The sequence below is a fragment of the Rana temporaria genome, chromosome 7, assembly GCF_905171775.1.
Source record: "Rana temporaria chromosome 7, aRanTem1.1, whole genome shotgun sequence".
Taxonomy (NCBI): Eukaryota; Metazoa; Chordata; class Amphibia; order Anura; family Ranidae; genus Rana; species Rana temporaria.
This window is the reverse complement of record NC_053495.1, coordinates 181827565-181842402: the sequence shown is the minus strand read 5'-3', so window position 1 is coordinate 181842402 and position 14838 is coordinate 181827565. Positions and strand designations below refer to the sequence as shown.

Here is a 14838-nt window from a genome sequence, read left to right as displayed (position 1 = left end):
TTGCGATTTTTTTACCAAAAATAGGTAGAAGAATACGTATCGGCCTAAACTGAGGGGAAAAAAATGTATATATGTTTTTGGGGGATATTTATTACAGCAAAAAGTAAAAAATATTTATTAGGGCATTCCTAATTGATTGACAGGCTTCCGACCGTCGCATACTACGCGTCACGAGTTGCCGAAATAAGCCGCACTGCGAGTCGGCTCTATACGGCGCCTGCGCACCGACATTCGGCTTCTTTCGGCAACTCGTGACGCGCTGCATGCGACGGTCGGAAGCCTGGCAATCAATTAGGAACACCCAGTCCCGCAGAAGACATACCCGGAAGCGGCGGTGAAAATACGGTATGTACGGGGATAAAATTTAAAAAAACAGCCGATTGTCATTATGACAACTCGGCTGAATGTGATGTTAAAAAATTTTTTTGGGGGTGAACCCCTGCTTTAAAAGTCAACAGCTGCAGTATTTGTATCTGCTGACTTTTAATATATAGATTTTCTTACAGTGTGAATGGGCCCTAATGTGAGTGAGAGGCCCAGACTGATGGCTGGAATGAGATTACAGACTATAGAACGGGTGTATGGGGTGCTGTCCTCCCAGCAGCTTCTTTGAGCCCCTGGAGAAGCATCCTTTCTGTCTCCATGACAACAGCGCAAACCGGAAGCGGAAGCGCACAGCTCCCCCGGAAGTGGCGTCTCTGGGGCGCATACACGTGTAGGGACTAGAGTACATTCTCCCACGTCCGCCAGCCAATCAGAAGCCACCGGACACTCGGGTCACCGTAGAGATACATAACCGAGCAGGGCAGCTCTATTTTATCACAACGAGTTGGCTTTTATGACAGAACACCGCCCTCTGTATTTACACTTGTTCTGTTCTCCGCCCACTTCCTCCTCCTTGGGCTACGTCACTTCTGGTGGTGGGTGTGGCTTACCCTCTGCTCTCACACATGGCCGGTGTGGAGGCTTATCAGGCCGGGGAGAAGAAGAAGAAGCGGAATATGAAGATAAAGGCGCCGGAGCGGGAGGAGGGCGGAGGAGAGAGCAGCGCTAAGCCCGGGGAGCCGGAGGAGAGCTCGGCCGCCTTCCCGGCCTCCTTCAGCCTCTCCGAGATCAAGAACAAGCAGCGCCGACACTTCATGTTCATGAAGATGAAGCAGGAGAAGAGGAAGGTGAGGAGCCGCCAGGGGGGGCAGCACTGTGTCTTACACTGGGCTCCTTGTGTGACTGCACGGATTGGCTGGGGCTGTCACATGCTCCTCCATACCCGGAAGTACAGCTGCCAGTGCTGAATGGAGCACAGCAAATGAAGTGTGTGGGGGAGGATGAGAGCCTGTGTTGGTGGATGTAGTCCTATTCACATGTGTGTCTACTGGGGACACTCCGCTGTGCAGACAGGAAGTCCCATATGAAGCAATGTGAGGATGACAGCGCCCTCCCAATGTATACAGACATGCAGTGATTACCTGTGTACAGCCCAGAGCCCATCATCCACAGATATTTGCTGCCTGTCCGTATACCGAGGGCGACCAAGGGCGTTGTCATCCATACATAGCCACCTCCGCCGGGTGCCCCCTTGCCACCTCTGCCGGGTGCCCCCTCGCTCCATTGTCCGTCACCTTGCTACCTCTCTGGGGAGCCCTCTCGCCTCCCTTGGGTGCCCCCACTCGCCTCGCTACCTCACTCCGATGCCCTCCATTGTGCCCCCTTCTGCTACTTCCCTCCAGTGCCCCCCGGGCGCATAGAGGGCAGATTTACCCTCGTGTGTGCAATCGGGAGCAATATTTATAAATTTAGTTCTGCGAAGCACACAACACGTGCTGACGTTTGGCTGCATTGTGGTGCATTGCTAGAATACAAAGTGAATAGGCTTCCTTGGCATAGTCTTTGTAAACCTCAGAGATGGAATATGAACAAAGCATATCCCTCTATAGTGTGTCTCCATCCAGAGCACTAAGTGTCATTTCTGTCTGCTGCCCCCTTTCCTCTGCTGCCCCCTTTCCTCTGCTGCCCCCTTTCCTCTGCTGCCCCCTTTCCTCTGCTGCCCCCTTTCCTCTGCTGCCCCCTTTCCTCTGCTGCCCCCTTTCCTCTGCTGCCCCCTTTCCTCTGCTGCCCCCTTTCCTCTGCTGCCCCCTTTCCTCTGCTATCTGCATGAGTCACTTCTGACAAGTTTTCCTGACACCAAGAGCAAAAAATGGCGACAGGGAGGGACCTCCAGCTGATTGATAGTCTCACCTCTGTTCCTGTGTGCGAAGTGTCGATCAGTGGCATATCTAGGGTATGGCAGCCATGGCAAGTGCCATGGGGGGGCGACAAAAAAGCCCCATGATACTCTCCTGTCGCCCACAGTGTCCTTGTGTCCCCACACGATGCCCCCCGGCATCTCCCTGTTTCCCCTGTCCGCACTGCATCTCTCTCTGTCCTCTTCATCACACTGTGTCCCTCTGTCTGTCCCCAGCATCCCTCTCTGTCCTCATCACACTGTGTCCCTCTGTCTGTCCCCAGCATCCCTCTCTGTCCTCATCACACTGCGTCCCTCTCTGCCTGTCCCCAGCGTCCCTCTCTGCCTGTCCCCAGCGTCCCTCTCTGTCCTTTGTCACACTGCGTCCATCCCTGTCATCCCTCTCTGTACTTTAGGCACTGCGTCCCTCTTTGTCCTCATCACACTGTGTCCCTCTGTCTGTCCCCAGCATCCCTCTCTGTCCTCATCACACTGCGTCCCTCTCTGCCTGTCCCCAGCGTCCCTCTCTGCCTGTCCCCAGCGTCCCTCTCTGCCTGTCCCCAGCGTCCCTCTCTGTCCTTTGTCACACTGCGTCCATCCCTGTCATCCCTCTCTGTACTCGTGGCACTGCGTCCCTCTTTGTCCTCATCACACTGTGTCCCTCTGTCTGTCCCCAGTGTCCCTCTCTGTCCTTGTCACATTGCGTCCCTCTCTGTCCTCATTACACTGTGTCCCTCTGTCTGTCCCCAGCATCCCTCTCTGTTCTCATCACACTGTGTCCCTCTGTCTGTCCTCACTGTCCCTCTCTGTCCTTGTCACACTGCATCCCTTTCTGTCCACAGCATCCCTCTCTGTCCTTGTCACACTGCGTCCATCCCTCTCTGTACTCGTGGCACTGCGTCCCTCTTTGTCCTCATCACACTGTGTCCCTCTGTCTGTCCCCAGCGTCCCTCTCTGTCCAAATCACACTGGTTCCCTCTCTGTCTGTCCCCAGTGTCCCTTGATAGTGTTTTAGTGTGTCATTGATTTTGTATGAGTTACTGTGTGCATCAATGTATTTTGATGAGTGTGCCAGTGTGTTGGCATCATCAGTGATTTATGTATCGGTGTGTGCCCGCGGGCCATTGTTGGCTGTTTTTTGATAAGGTTATCTGAAAGATGGGTTTTAAATGTTTTGGCGGGGGCGCAGTTTCAGTGCTTGCCATAGGCGCCGTTTTCAATAGATACGCCTCTGGTGTAGATTCCCACCAATCGGCTCTTGGAATTCTCCTCACTGATTTAAATTCAGCTCCCTGCCCCCTGCTTTTCAGAGATCCTGTGTAAAGTCTGCAATTTGAATGTATGTGGGGGAAAGACAGATGTAGATAAACAGGTACAACTTATGTAGGAGTATTTGTTTCATCTCTGTGTATTACCTGAGGCCAGTCACTTCCCTGGGTATATGTGAGGATTTACAACCACTCTAATAAAGTGTAGTGTGAAGGGGGCCTTATACTTACCCATCCTCGTTCCTGCCAGAGCTGAGCTCCGCCCCACAGAAAGACACACAGTCCTCCCTACAGAATCTCACCAACTGGGCAGTTGTTCCTTCTGCATGTGTAGAAAAATCGTTATTCCTCTGGAGAGGCCATTCACCATTGGGAGGCACAATAAACGGCTTCTACATGGGAATGAATGCATGGAGGCTTCTGCTGAACGGCCAGTCAAAGGACAGCTGAGTATAAAACTTTGGGGGGGGGGGGGGGGGTGAGTTAAAGGATTTCATTACCAACAGAAGTCTGTTGCAGCTGTAAAACATTGATTTTCTTGTTTTTATATATTTCTCTTATTTTTCATCTTTTGAATTTTCCAGGAAAAGATTGCTATGAAGAAGAAACGTAAGAAGGAGAGAGAGGCACTTGGTGACAAGGTATGTAAAACCGATGGTAACATTTTCGCTGCCAGAACCGGTTTTGTGTTTTTTGCCCTAAAGATGATGCAAAACCACCAAACATGATATATTTTCTGGATAAACGCACACAATAAATTAATCACATTTTATCTATAAAATATAAAATTTGAGGTTGTGCCGAGTAAATAGATACCCAACATGCCAAACCTTAAACTTGTGTGTGTGTGTGTGCCCTTGCAATGGCAACAAACCTTAGTACCCTATATGTATTTGTTCTGAGGCCGCCCCCCCTACAGTTAGAACACGCCCAGGGAACATACTTAACCCCTTTCCCGCCCCTAGTGTTAACCCCTTCACTGCCAGTGGAATTTTTATAGTAATAAAAATGCCAATGGTCCCAAAAATAGGTCAAAAGTGTCCGCCATAATGTCGCAGTACCGAAAAAAAAATCGCTGACCGCCACCATTACTAGTAAAAAAATATTACTAAAAAAACCCCTATTTTGTAAACGCTATAACTTGTGCGCAAACCAATCAATAAACGCTTATTGCGATTTTTTATTTTTACGAAAAATATGTAGAAGAATACGTATCGGCCTAAACTGAGGGAAAAAATGTTTTTTTTTATATATTTTTGGGGGATATTTATTATAGCAAAAAGTAAAAAATATTAACTTTTTTTTTTTTTTTAAATTGTCGCTCTATTTTTGTTTTATAGCGCAAAAACTAAAAACCGCAGAGGTGATCAAATACCACCAAAAGAAAGCTCTATTTGTGGGGAAAAATTACACCAATATTGTTTGGGAGCCACGTCGCACGACTGCGCAATTGTCATTTAAAGCGACGCAGTGCCGAATCGCAAAAAGTGCTCTGGTCTTTGACCAGCAATATGGTCCGGGGGTTAAGTGGTTAAAAAGCCCCCTATAGGTATCAGCTCAGTGTTACTGAGGAGTTCCTGTGTTAGAATTATTTATCTTTTCCTGGTGTGCGCAGAGATATGTAGCATGTGTATCGCAATCAACGTTTTCACATGTAGGTGCCCCCCGACGCATGCGTTTACATTCGTATGTGTGTGTCCTGTACGTCTCCTTTGGACTCCACTGAATGTTTTGCAATGCAGATCGCATTGCAAAACATTGCTTCCCGGCTAAGCTAGCCGGGGGGACACCTAGATGCTGACCCAAAGTGACACAATAGACATCGCTTTCTGGGTAACGGCAAGAAGGGGAGATGAGCGGATGTGTGTCTGCTCTCCCCCCTCCTCCCACCTGTACCGGGGGGTCTGGCGGCAGGAGTTTGCCTTTTCAGTTTCACATCCAACAGATTGTGTGTTCAACCCCCGCTGTGAAGTCCATACGACGTACAAACCTGCTGCCAAAACCACATATATAAAAATTGGCACTAGGGACATAACTGTTTGTCCTTGGGTGTCAGCCCTGCACAGTTGTCGTTTTTTTTTTTTTGTCCGCATTTGGTAATGTATGGGAGATTTCTATAACTGACCAATGTAAACCTGTTCCAGATGTACTAATTCTTATCTTCTGTACTTAGGCACCACCAAAGGCTGTCCCCAAAACAATTGAAAACCAGCGTGTTTATGATGAGACAACAGTGGAGGCTGAAGATGAAGAGGTAATTCAATAATATGATATTTTTTAGTGTCTTTAGGCCACCAGAGCCTTTATAAAGCGGAACTAAACTGTACCTGAGCACCAGAAACTGAAAACGCCATTTCATTCATTTGTAATATTCAAAGCAAACTCCCCCCTCCATCCATATCTGCTTTATTTTGTTGAGAAATCCGTTTGAAAATCACCCCCCCCCCCCCAAATTTGAATTGTGTGTGAAGAATAGCTGGTTGTTAAGAAGCGGGCCGGGAAGCCAGCCGCTGCGTCCTTAACCACCGATGATTTATCAGCTGGTGGGTTTCCTTACTGACAGCTAAATGAAACAAAAGAATGCCAGCAATGAAAAAATAGAGTGGAGACCCTCCACCCACCCCCCTTTATCCATACCAGGCCCCTAGGGTCTGGTGCGGATTTTAAGGGGGAACCCCACGCCAAAAGTAAAAAAAAAAAAAAAAACTCCCTCCAAATCAGTACCAGATCCTTATCTGAGCATGCAGCCCGGCAGGTCTGGAAAGGTGGGGGGGGGGGGCGAGCGCCCAATCTCTTCACCCCCCTCCCCCCCCTGAACCATACCCGGCCACATGCCCTCAAAATGAGAGCCTGTTCCTTGGTATGGAGCTGGAGGAAGAGTCTGCAGTAACCTGGCATTGCAGCTGTGATCCACCAATTGTGGGTGTAACTGTTTACAGGTCTGTGAAAAATTAGAATTTTTATTCAAAGGTGGACTTGCCTTAATTGTATTTCCCACCACTCTGGGCATCTGCTATATGTACAGATAAAACTGCTCACCTATAACTGAATACCTAACTGGATTTTTTATTTTTTTATTCTTTCCTCTAGGTGGCATTTGATGAAGCTACAGATGAATTTGCACCTTATTTTAACCGACAGACAGCACCAAAGATACTGATTACAACATCTGATCGCCCTCGTGGGGTAAGAGATAAAGCACTGTAACATTCAATATATTTGGCCTTATTATTGTGAGAGTTTTTCTCTATATTGCCTGTAGGATTGTGTTGTGGTTTTTTTTCCCTTTTATCATACTGCTGTAAAGTAGCGTTAAACAATCACTTAGATTTCCCCCCATCACACATTGATCAGGTCCTGGGCTCTGCCCCTGTATCCATGATGTCGTTGCCTCTCTGCTGTCAGGTCTTTGCTCTATAACCATGATATAAACACATTTGCATGTAGAAAGCTGGACTCAAAAATATCTATACTGTTATCAGGGGTAGCAAAGCTGGGAAATAAAAACCTGAGAACTGACAGGTAACATCGGGGACATAGGAGGTTTAACTTTCACCCAAAGGCCACCGACATTTACTATTGCTGGTCCTAGAGAACAACTGACTTGAAACAAGTTGTCTTCAGCCTGATAATCGCTTGTGCTTTTCTTTTTTCCATGTTTGAGTTTTGGTTCTAGTTTCACATTTTCTTTCCTGTTCTTCACAGCGGACTGTAAAGTTTACAGAACAACTGTCATCTATCATTCCAAACTCGCATGTTTATTACAGAAGGGGTCTGGCACTGAAAAAGATTATCCCACAGTGTATTGCCAGGGATTTCACAGATCTGATTGTCCTCAATGAAGATCGGAAAATTGCAAGTATCCTTTAACCTACAACAAAAGAACAGCGCTCTAGGCAGACATCTCATAATGCATCCCACCTGCTGAAGGAAACAGGTGCTGGCTCTGCATGTAGGAATGAATCGAAAGAAAAGTCTGGACGACCGCACTTTGCTAACACATTTTGAAGATGGTTTAAAAAATTCTTCTGGTTAAAAAGGCATCAGAGGCACAGGATCAATGAAAAGCGGACCTGTTTCACACCACTATGGGGTACATAGTGGCCATAGCGTATACAAAACAGTGTTGCACTTCCTAAATATAAAATAACTCCCCGACAATCCTTAACCACTTCCATACCAGGCACTTACGCACCTTCCTGCCCAAGCCAATTTTCAGCTTTCAGCACTGTCGCACTTTGAATGACAATTGCGCGGTCATGCTACACTGTACCCAAACAATTTTTTTATCATTTTGTTCCCACAAATAGAGCTTTCTTTTGGTGGTATTTGATCACCTCTGCGATTTTTTTTTTTTATTTTTTTTGCAACAACTAAAAAAAAGACTGAAAATGTTCTACTTCGATTACGGGCACTGATGGGCACTCATAGGTGGCACTGATGGACACTGAGGGGTCCATGTTGCCAGTCAGTGCCCATTTGATTGGCATCTCTTCTTTTCTTTTTTTTTTTCTGCCCTTCCCTGGTGGTCCAGTGTGGGCTTTCCTGGTGGTCCAGTGTGGGCATCCGAGGGGGGGCTGCGCTGATAAACAATCAATGCAAAACCCCCCCGTCCGTCAGGAGAGCCGCCGATCGGCTCTCCTCTACTCGCATCCGTCAGACGTGAGGTGAGGAAGAGCCATCAACGGCTCTTCCTGTTTACATCGTCATCAGCTGTGATTGAACACAGCTGATCACGTAAAGAGCCTCCGCCGGAGGCTCTTTACCGAGATCGGAGATGCAGGGTGTCAGACTGACACCCCGGATCGCCGCGCGCCCCCAAGAAATCCTGTAGGAAGTCAACAGACGTCCAGTCAGGATTTTACAACCACTTTCCGGACGTCGATTGACCGGGCGGGAAGCGGTTAAATGAGAATAAGTCGCGTCACAAGTAGCCGAAAGAAGCCGAACGGTGCGGCTCTATACGGTGCCTGCGCACCGACGTTCGGCTACTTTCGGAAAATCGTGACGCGATGTATGCGACCGTCGGAAGACTGTCAATCAAATAGGAACGCACAGTCCCGCAGCCCATACCCGGAAGCGGCGGAGAAGATCTATCTCTAAAACGGTAAGTACTGCTTCGATTGTAAAAAAAAACAAAAAAAACACCCGATTCCCCTTGACAAAACGAGCCTCAATCTAATGTTAAAAAAAAAAAGGTTTTTGGGTGAACCTCCACTTTAATCAAGGCTGACTTGTATACATCTGATTCAATATAGTATCTGTACCATTTGTTACTCTCCAACCCTTCCCAGTTTAGCTGGAAAATGTATGCAGATGTACTGTGTTATATCTTTAACTCACAACCTCCTAGATGGGCTTGTCCTGAGTCATTTACCAGATGGTCCAACAGCCCACTTCAAAATGTCAAATGTTCGCCTGCGCAAGGAGCTCAAGGTGAGTCTTTCACTTTTATTTTTATGGCCAGATTGACTTTGTCTTGTGAACTTTCATGTCTTGATGCTGCTTCTTATATGGACAAAGAAGGTTTTTGTTCTGTGTAATCCAATGCAACTAAGAATGGAGACTTAGCCCTTGTTCACACTAGTGTGACTTGTGCGATTTGACAGTTCCAAATCGCATGACAAGTCGCACCCCATTGCCAGCAATGGAACCTTTCATATTGCCATGACTCATGTCGCAGCGATTATGAAAACGTTTCCTGCACTCATTTTTACCAATTTAGTTGCGACTCGCATAGAGTTCTGTTAAATGAAGTCCCAAGCCGCAATGAAAACAGCACTGATGCGCGGCTTTAAAATCACGCTGAAGTAGCGCGATTTCAAAGTCGCACCAGTGTGAACCAAAGCTAAAGCTCTGTTCAAACTCGTGCGTCCGGCGTTTGCTTGGGCACAGAAGCTTATTCATTTGAATGGGCTGCTGTGCTGAGTGAAATGCACAAAAATGGTGCATGTACCTTTTTAAAACTGTGGCTGCAGGAAAACCGCATGGATGGAGTGATTGTAGTAAAAAAACGGAGAATCCACAAATCTGACTGTATTATGGACGTATGTCCTGTTTAAGCTACGAGTAGCTGTAGTAATAACTTGCATAGGAAGGGTGGCTGCACTGATTGGCTGTCATATTAAGTGAGCCACTTTGGTCCTCTATACCGGGGATATGCAATTAGCGGACCTCCAGCTGTTGCAGAACTACAAGTCCCATGAGGCATAGCAAGACTGACAGCCACAAGAATGACACCCAGAGGCATGATGGGATTTGTAGTTTTGCAACAGCTGGAGGTCCGCTAATTGCATATCCCTGCTCTATACCAATGGTCATCAACTCCTGTCCTCAGGGCCCACTAACAGGCCAGGTTTACAAGATAACTGAAATACATCACAGGTTTATTTGCTGCTCAGTGATTGCAGTATTCTATTCTGCATCTCCCCAAGGTAATACAAAAAATCTGGCCTGTTAGTGGGCCCTGAGGACAGGGTTGATGACCGCTGCTCTATACCTAGAAACATCTCCTAGCACTGAACAGACTGGCTGGGGAATTAAAGGCTTTAACTTTTTCCCGCCGGCCACCTCCTGGCCCTTTAAGGGTTCTAGTATTCATCAGTGGTTTTCTGGTAACTGCTGGCTACTGCGCTCTCGGCACAGTAAGTGTTTTAAACAGGGCCGCATATATGCAGCCTTTTGATGTGAAGAGGTTAAAAATAAATGGCAATTTTTTTTACTTGCAAAAAAAAGTGCCTTTTATTTGTTATTTTTTTTCCTAGGAGCCTGCAGGGCATTGTATCTGTGATCAGCAGACCTTGGGTGCAATGTCAGGCTCCTGCAGACTGTCAGTATAGGTGTCTGCTTGTGCCTCTGATACGGGCAGGCAGTTACTGAAGTATAGGAAGATCAAAAAAAACTACAAGAGGGCCCCCCTCAGTTCATTAAGAACTACAAGCCTAAATGCAGGTGTAACATGTTCAGAAAGGTGTACTTATCCTTGAAGCGAAGGTGCGTATATCTTGCTGGGAATGCAGGGAGTAGAGCAAACCAGCTTCTTTACCTTTTTAAAGCAATGTGTGTTGCTACATTACAAGAACTACATTTTAAAATTGTACATAACTAGAGGAAAAAAAACACAAATACACAACATATAGGTAAAAATGTATTTATGGCCGTAGAAGGGAACCCGTGTGATTTTGATGCCATATGTTTCATGCCTCAGGCAGCACCTCCAGCATAGACGCCACATTTATGTTGCATTGCTCTTGAATGAAGCTGGGGGAATATCCTTCAAATTCCAATTCTTGTCGCCTACAGAGAAAAGGAAAAGACCCCACAGAGCACAAACCAGAGGTCATCCTCAACAACTTCACCACACGTCTTGGACACTCCTTAGGCCGCATGTTTGCCTCCCTCTTCCCGCATGACCCCCACTTTGTTGGACGACAGGTGGCCACTTTCCATAACCAGCGGGACTACGTCTTTTTTAGATACCACAGGTAATTAATTCCTATATACCCCAATGCAGATGGTTATGTGTGATTTATCTTCCACTGGTCTCCTTATCTGGATGATTCTCCAGTAAATTTCTATGGTTTCCTTGAAGGTACCTGTTCAAGAGTGAAAAGAAAGTTGGTATCCAAGAGCTCGGGCCCAGATTTACATTAAAACTAAGATCCCTTCAGAAAGGAACCTTCGACTCGAAGTATGGAGAGTACGAGTGGGTCCACAAGGTTGGTATTTCAGATGAAGCTTTAAATATCTTTCTTGCAATGGTTTCTCTTCCATATTGTCATTGTACTGTTATATACACTAGGGATTCGGATGTGATCAGCCATAGCTGATTAAATTATAATTAAATGTCCTGCCAGCAGCTTTTTTGCAGCAGTGAATACACCGCTCCTAAAGTGCTCCTTGCCATTGAAATCAATGGGCAGTGCCGTCAAACCCCTTTTTCGGCCACTAGCGGGGGTTAAAAGTGCCGCAAAAACAATGGTAAAGCACAGCTATCTTACCGCCGATGCCTGGGCCGATGTGAGTGTGAAAGCACTCTTATAGTATGCAGAAAGACCTGTGGTTTGCAGTACAATGAAAAAGGTTTCTTACAGTTGTGCCTTTTATTGCTGAAAGATGTTCACTGTGGAACAATCATGGCATGAGTGAAAATATTTTGATGTTTTTAATCTAAATATATCTTAAAGCATAAGTTTACCTTTTGGGGGGAGGATTATAAATGCCCATATTTTGCAGAATTTTTTTTTTTTTAAGGAAAATTTATTTTTCCTTTAAAATAACAAACATGTTATACTTACCTCCACTGTGCAGTTCGTTTTGCACAGAGTGGCCCCGATCCGTGTCTTCTGGGGTCCCTCGGCGGCTGTCTCTGTCCTCCCTGCAATTACTCACCAGTCATGTGAGAGCTTGCATGGTGGTCAGTAATTGCGGGCGCCATAGCCGCTCGCTCGCTGTATCACTCGGCCCGTCACTGGATGTGATTGGCAACACCAGATGTTTTTTTCACCTTAATGCATAGATTGCATTAAGGTGAAAATATTTTTTCATTTACAACTCCTTAATTTTTTTTTTTTTGCACCCAGTGGAAGTGATAAGTGGATCATGGGTGCAATGTCAGGCACCTGCAGACACTTACTAAAACTGTGTGCACACACTTAACCATTTTGCTGGAATTTAGCTTTAAAAGAGAAGTGTTTTTTTTTGGATTCATACTTAAAGCGGTGGTTCATCCACACTAACAACATTTGAGCATTAAATTAGGCATAGTAGCGCGAGCTACAGTATGCCTGTATTGATTTTTTTAGCCCTATACTCACTGTGCAATCCTCTATAGAAGATTCCGACTCCCCGCGGGGAATGGGCGTTCCTATCAAGAGGGAGGATGATTGATGGCCGGCTATGGCACGTCACGCTCCCCGAAGATAGCCGGAACAGGTCTCGGCTCTTCACGGTGCTATACGGCGCCTGCGCACAGACTATGGGCAGGCGTCGTGAAGCGCCAAGTCCTATTTCGGTTATTTCCGGAGAAGCGTGACGTGCCTTAGCCGACCGTCAATCATCCTCCCTCTTGATAGGAACGCCCATTCCCCGCGGGGAGTCGGAATCTTCTATAGAGGATTGCACAGTGAGTACCGTCCTAAAAAAAAAAAAATCAATACAGGCATACTGTAGCTTGCGCTACTATGCCTAATTTAATGCTATAAAAAAAAAAAGTTTCATTAGGGTGAACCACCGCTTTAACAAGGTGAATGCAGCATTGGTCCCCCAGTGCCTCTAACATTGAGAACTGAGCGATTGAACACCACCGTTCACTAGGTTCTCACATCTCCATGATTGGAGAGCTGGTGACTGTCAGTCACAGCTCTCCACTCTCTGGGCCCCGGAGGGGGTGGGAGCAACTGGCTCAGGCTCTTAGCTGTTCACTGAGAGGCTGAGCCGGGTGTTGGTCCAGGGAGCTGGTGCATCCCGACTCCGAGATGATGCGGTGCCTGGATCGACTGCTGTGACATCAGCAGAGAGCGGACTTCAGCCCACTCTGCTTAAAACGAGTCACAGGAGTGAAAAATGAACGTACTCCTGTGATCCATAGAAGACCAGCCTAACGAGCTTTGGCTGTACTTCTTTTTAAGAGGCAGAGACTCATGACAAGAAATGCTTTATACATTTTTTTTTTTTTTTTTTTTTTCTGTTCTGTGCAAGGAATTAATTTTTCTTTTTTTTCACAGCGACATGAAATGGACACAAATCGAAGAAAATTCCATCTATAATCACTGCCGAGTGGGACAATGACTTTACCTGTGCTAGAAATGCAACTGCTCATTGGATTTAAAAGAAATAAACAATGTAGTTACATGTAATGAATTTTAAACTGTCCCTGACCTGGATTTACTAGGATATTTCAGAACTGTCCGTACAAAGTATTCTCCCAGTCTGGTACCATCCGCAAAGTTCCATTTTTAGAAATACTGCCAAAAAAGTAGGAAGTGAATTGTTGTAGGAGTGGTCTGGAATGTTGGTGCTATCTCTCTCTCTCTCGTCTGGATGATGAATGAAAAGAAATCCTCCCATTTCCTCACAGGAAGATAATCCTGTAAATGATCCACTTATACCAGCCATGCATGTACAATTTAAGTTTTGATTAAATATGTATTTTAGAAATCTGTTTTGACCAGATGGCAGGCTCTATCAGTAATTTTTCTGCATCATAAAAAAGAGAGAAATGATTCTCTGGCAGGACCAACTTAATTTATTTTTCCTGGTTGTGTCTGCCTGGTACACACGGTAAATGTGGTGGTTACTCCCATTCAACTCAGTGGGCTGAATGAAAAAAATAAACTGAGGTCGCTGTACTAACGTGGAGGTAAGTGCTCGCAGTTATTGGCTGCAAATGCTGATCGGCTGCTGGTTTTCCAACATCATTAGGAAAAAAAAAAAAGTCACAAGATTGGCTTCTGTTGGACAAGCGTCTGTACACATGGACTGAGAGTCAGCTGGATTCTACTGTAACAGTGGATTTCAGCTTTAACAAGCCTTTTTAAGCAAGAGATCTTCTGGAACAATATAAACTATGGTCAGATGTTTACCGTTACATGTATAACCACTTCCCACCCACCCTATTGTCAAATGATGGCTGGGTGGGATATTCATTGTTCTGGTTGGACACCCTATGGCAGTGATGGCAAACCTTGGCACCCCAGATGTTTTGGAACTACATTTCCCCTGATGCACTCTGCAGTCTAATTGAGCATTGTGGGAAATGTAATCCAAAACATCTGGTTTGCCATCACTGCCCTATGGTGTCTTCTCAGAACAGGCTGCACTCTGGCATGATCTGTCCCCACTGATCAGTGTACCGGCCACCATGTGATCGCTGTGACCGATCACATGACAATTACAAACAATGGATGGCTTCCTTTCATTGTGTTGCTTAGCTGTCACAGTGATTACATGGTACAGACAGGGCCTATCACAGCCCATCTGTACCATGTGATTAGCTGTTGATAATCACCATACACACTGGATAAATCATAAGTTTTAAGTTCAGTAAAAATGGTTGCTTATAATCAGTGAAATTCACTGGGATAAGCATACATGTATTAAAAAAAAAAAAAAAAATGCTGACCACTTACCCAGAGTATTACTATAGTGTAACACTGTAATGCTCTGGTTACAGTTTGGTAAAGAGAATTTTTTTATTTGTAAAATAATTTAAAGAAAAAAAAATACTTGCCATGCCTCTTAATGCTTGTCTACATTACAAGAAATGGGTCATTTGTACTGTCCTGACTTTTTTTTGTGCCTCAAGAAATGAGATCAGCAGTCAGAACTGATCAATTTTCAGATCTATAC

The 14838-nt window shown here is 45.7% G+C and overlaps 1 protein-coding gene across 1 annotated transcript; it reads left to right on the top strand.

Annotated features, from left to right (window-relative positions):
- Positions 1-885: 885 nt before the first annotated feature.
- RPF1 (ribosome production factor 1 homolog) lies at positions 886-13662 on the top strand. Its single transcript, XM_040360585.1, has 9 exons — positions 886-1172; positions 4074-4130; positions 5663-5743; positions 6580-6675; positions 7195-7348; positions 8843-8925; positions 10792-10973; positions 11081-11207; positions 13215-13662. Exons 1-9 carry the CDS (start codon positions 951-953, stop codon positions 13254-13256), a joined length of 1044 nt encoding a protein of 347 aa, XP_040216519.1. The 5' UTR covers positions 886-950; the 3' UTR covers positions 13257-13662.
- The last annotated feature ends 1176 nt before the right edge of the window (positions 13663-14838 follow it).

What these genes read in the sequence shown, in the direction of transcription:
- RPF1 (XM_040360585.1), top strand. Translation starts at nt 951, where the DNA reads ATGGCCGGTGTGGAGGCTTATCAGGCCGGGGAGAAGAAGAAGAAGCGG. An exon ending in TGAAGCAGGAGAAGAGGAAG is followed by an intron (nt 1,173 to 4,073) that starts GTGAGGAGCCGC and finishes TGAATTTTCCAG; the next exon opens with GAAAAGATTGCTATGAAGAA. An exon ending in GCCTGCGCAAGGAGCTCAAG is followed by an intron (nt 8,926 to 10,791) that starts GTGAGTCTTTCA and finishes TGTCGCCTACAG; the next exon opens with AGAAAAGGAAAAGACCCCAC.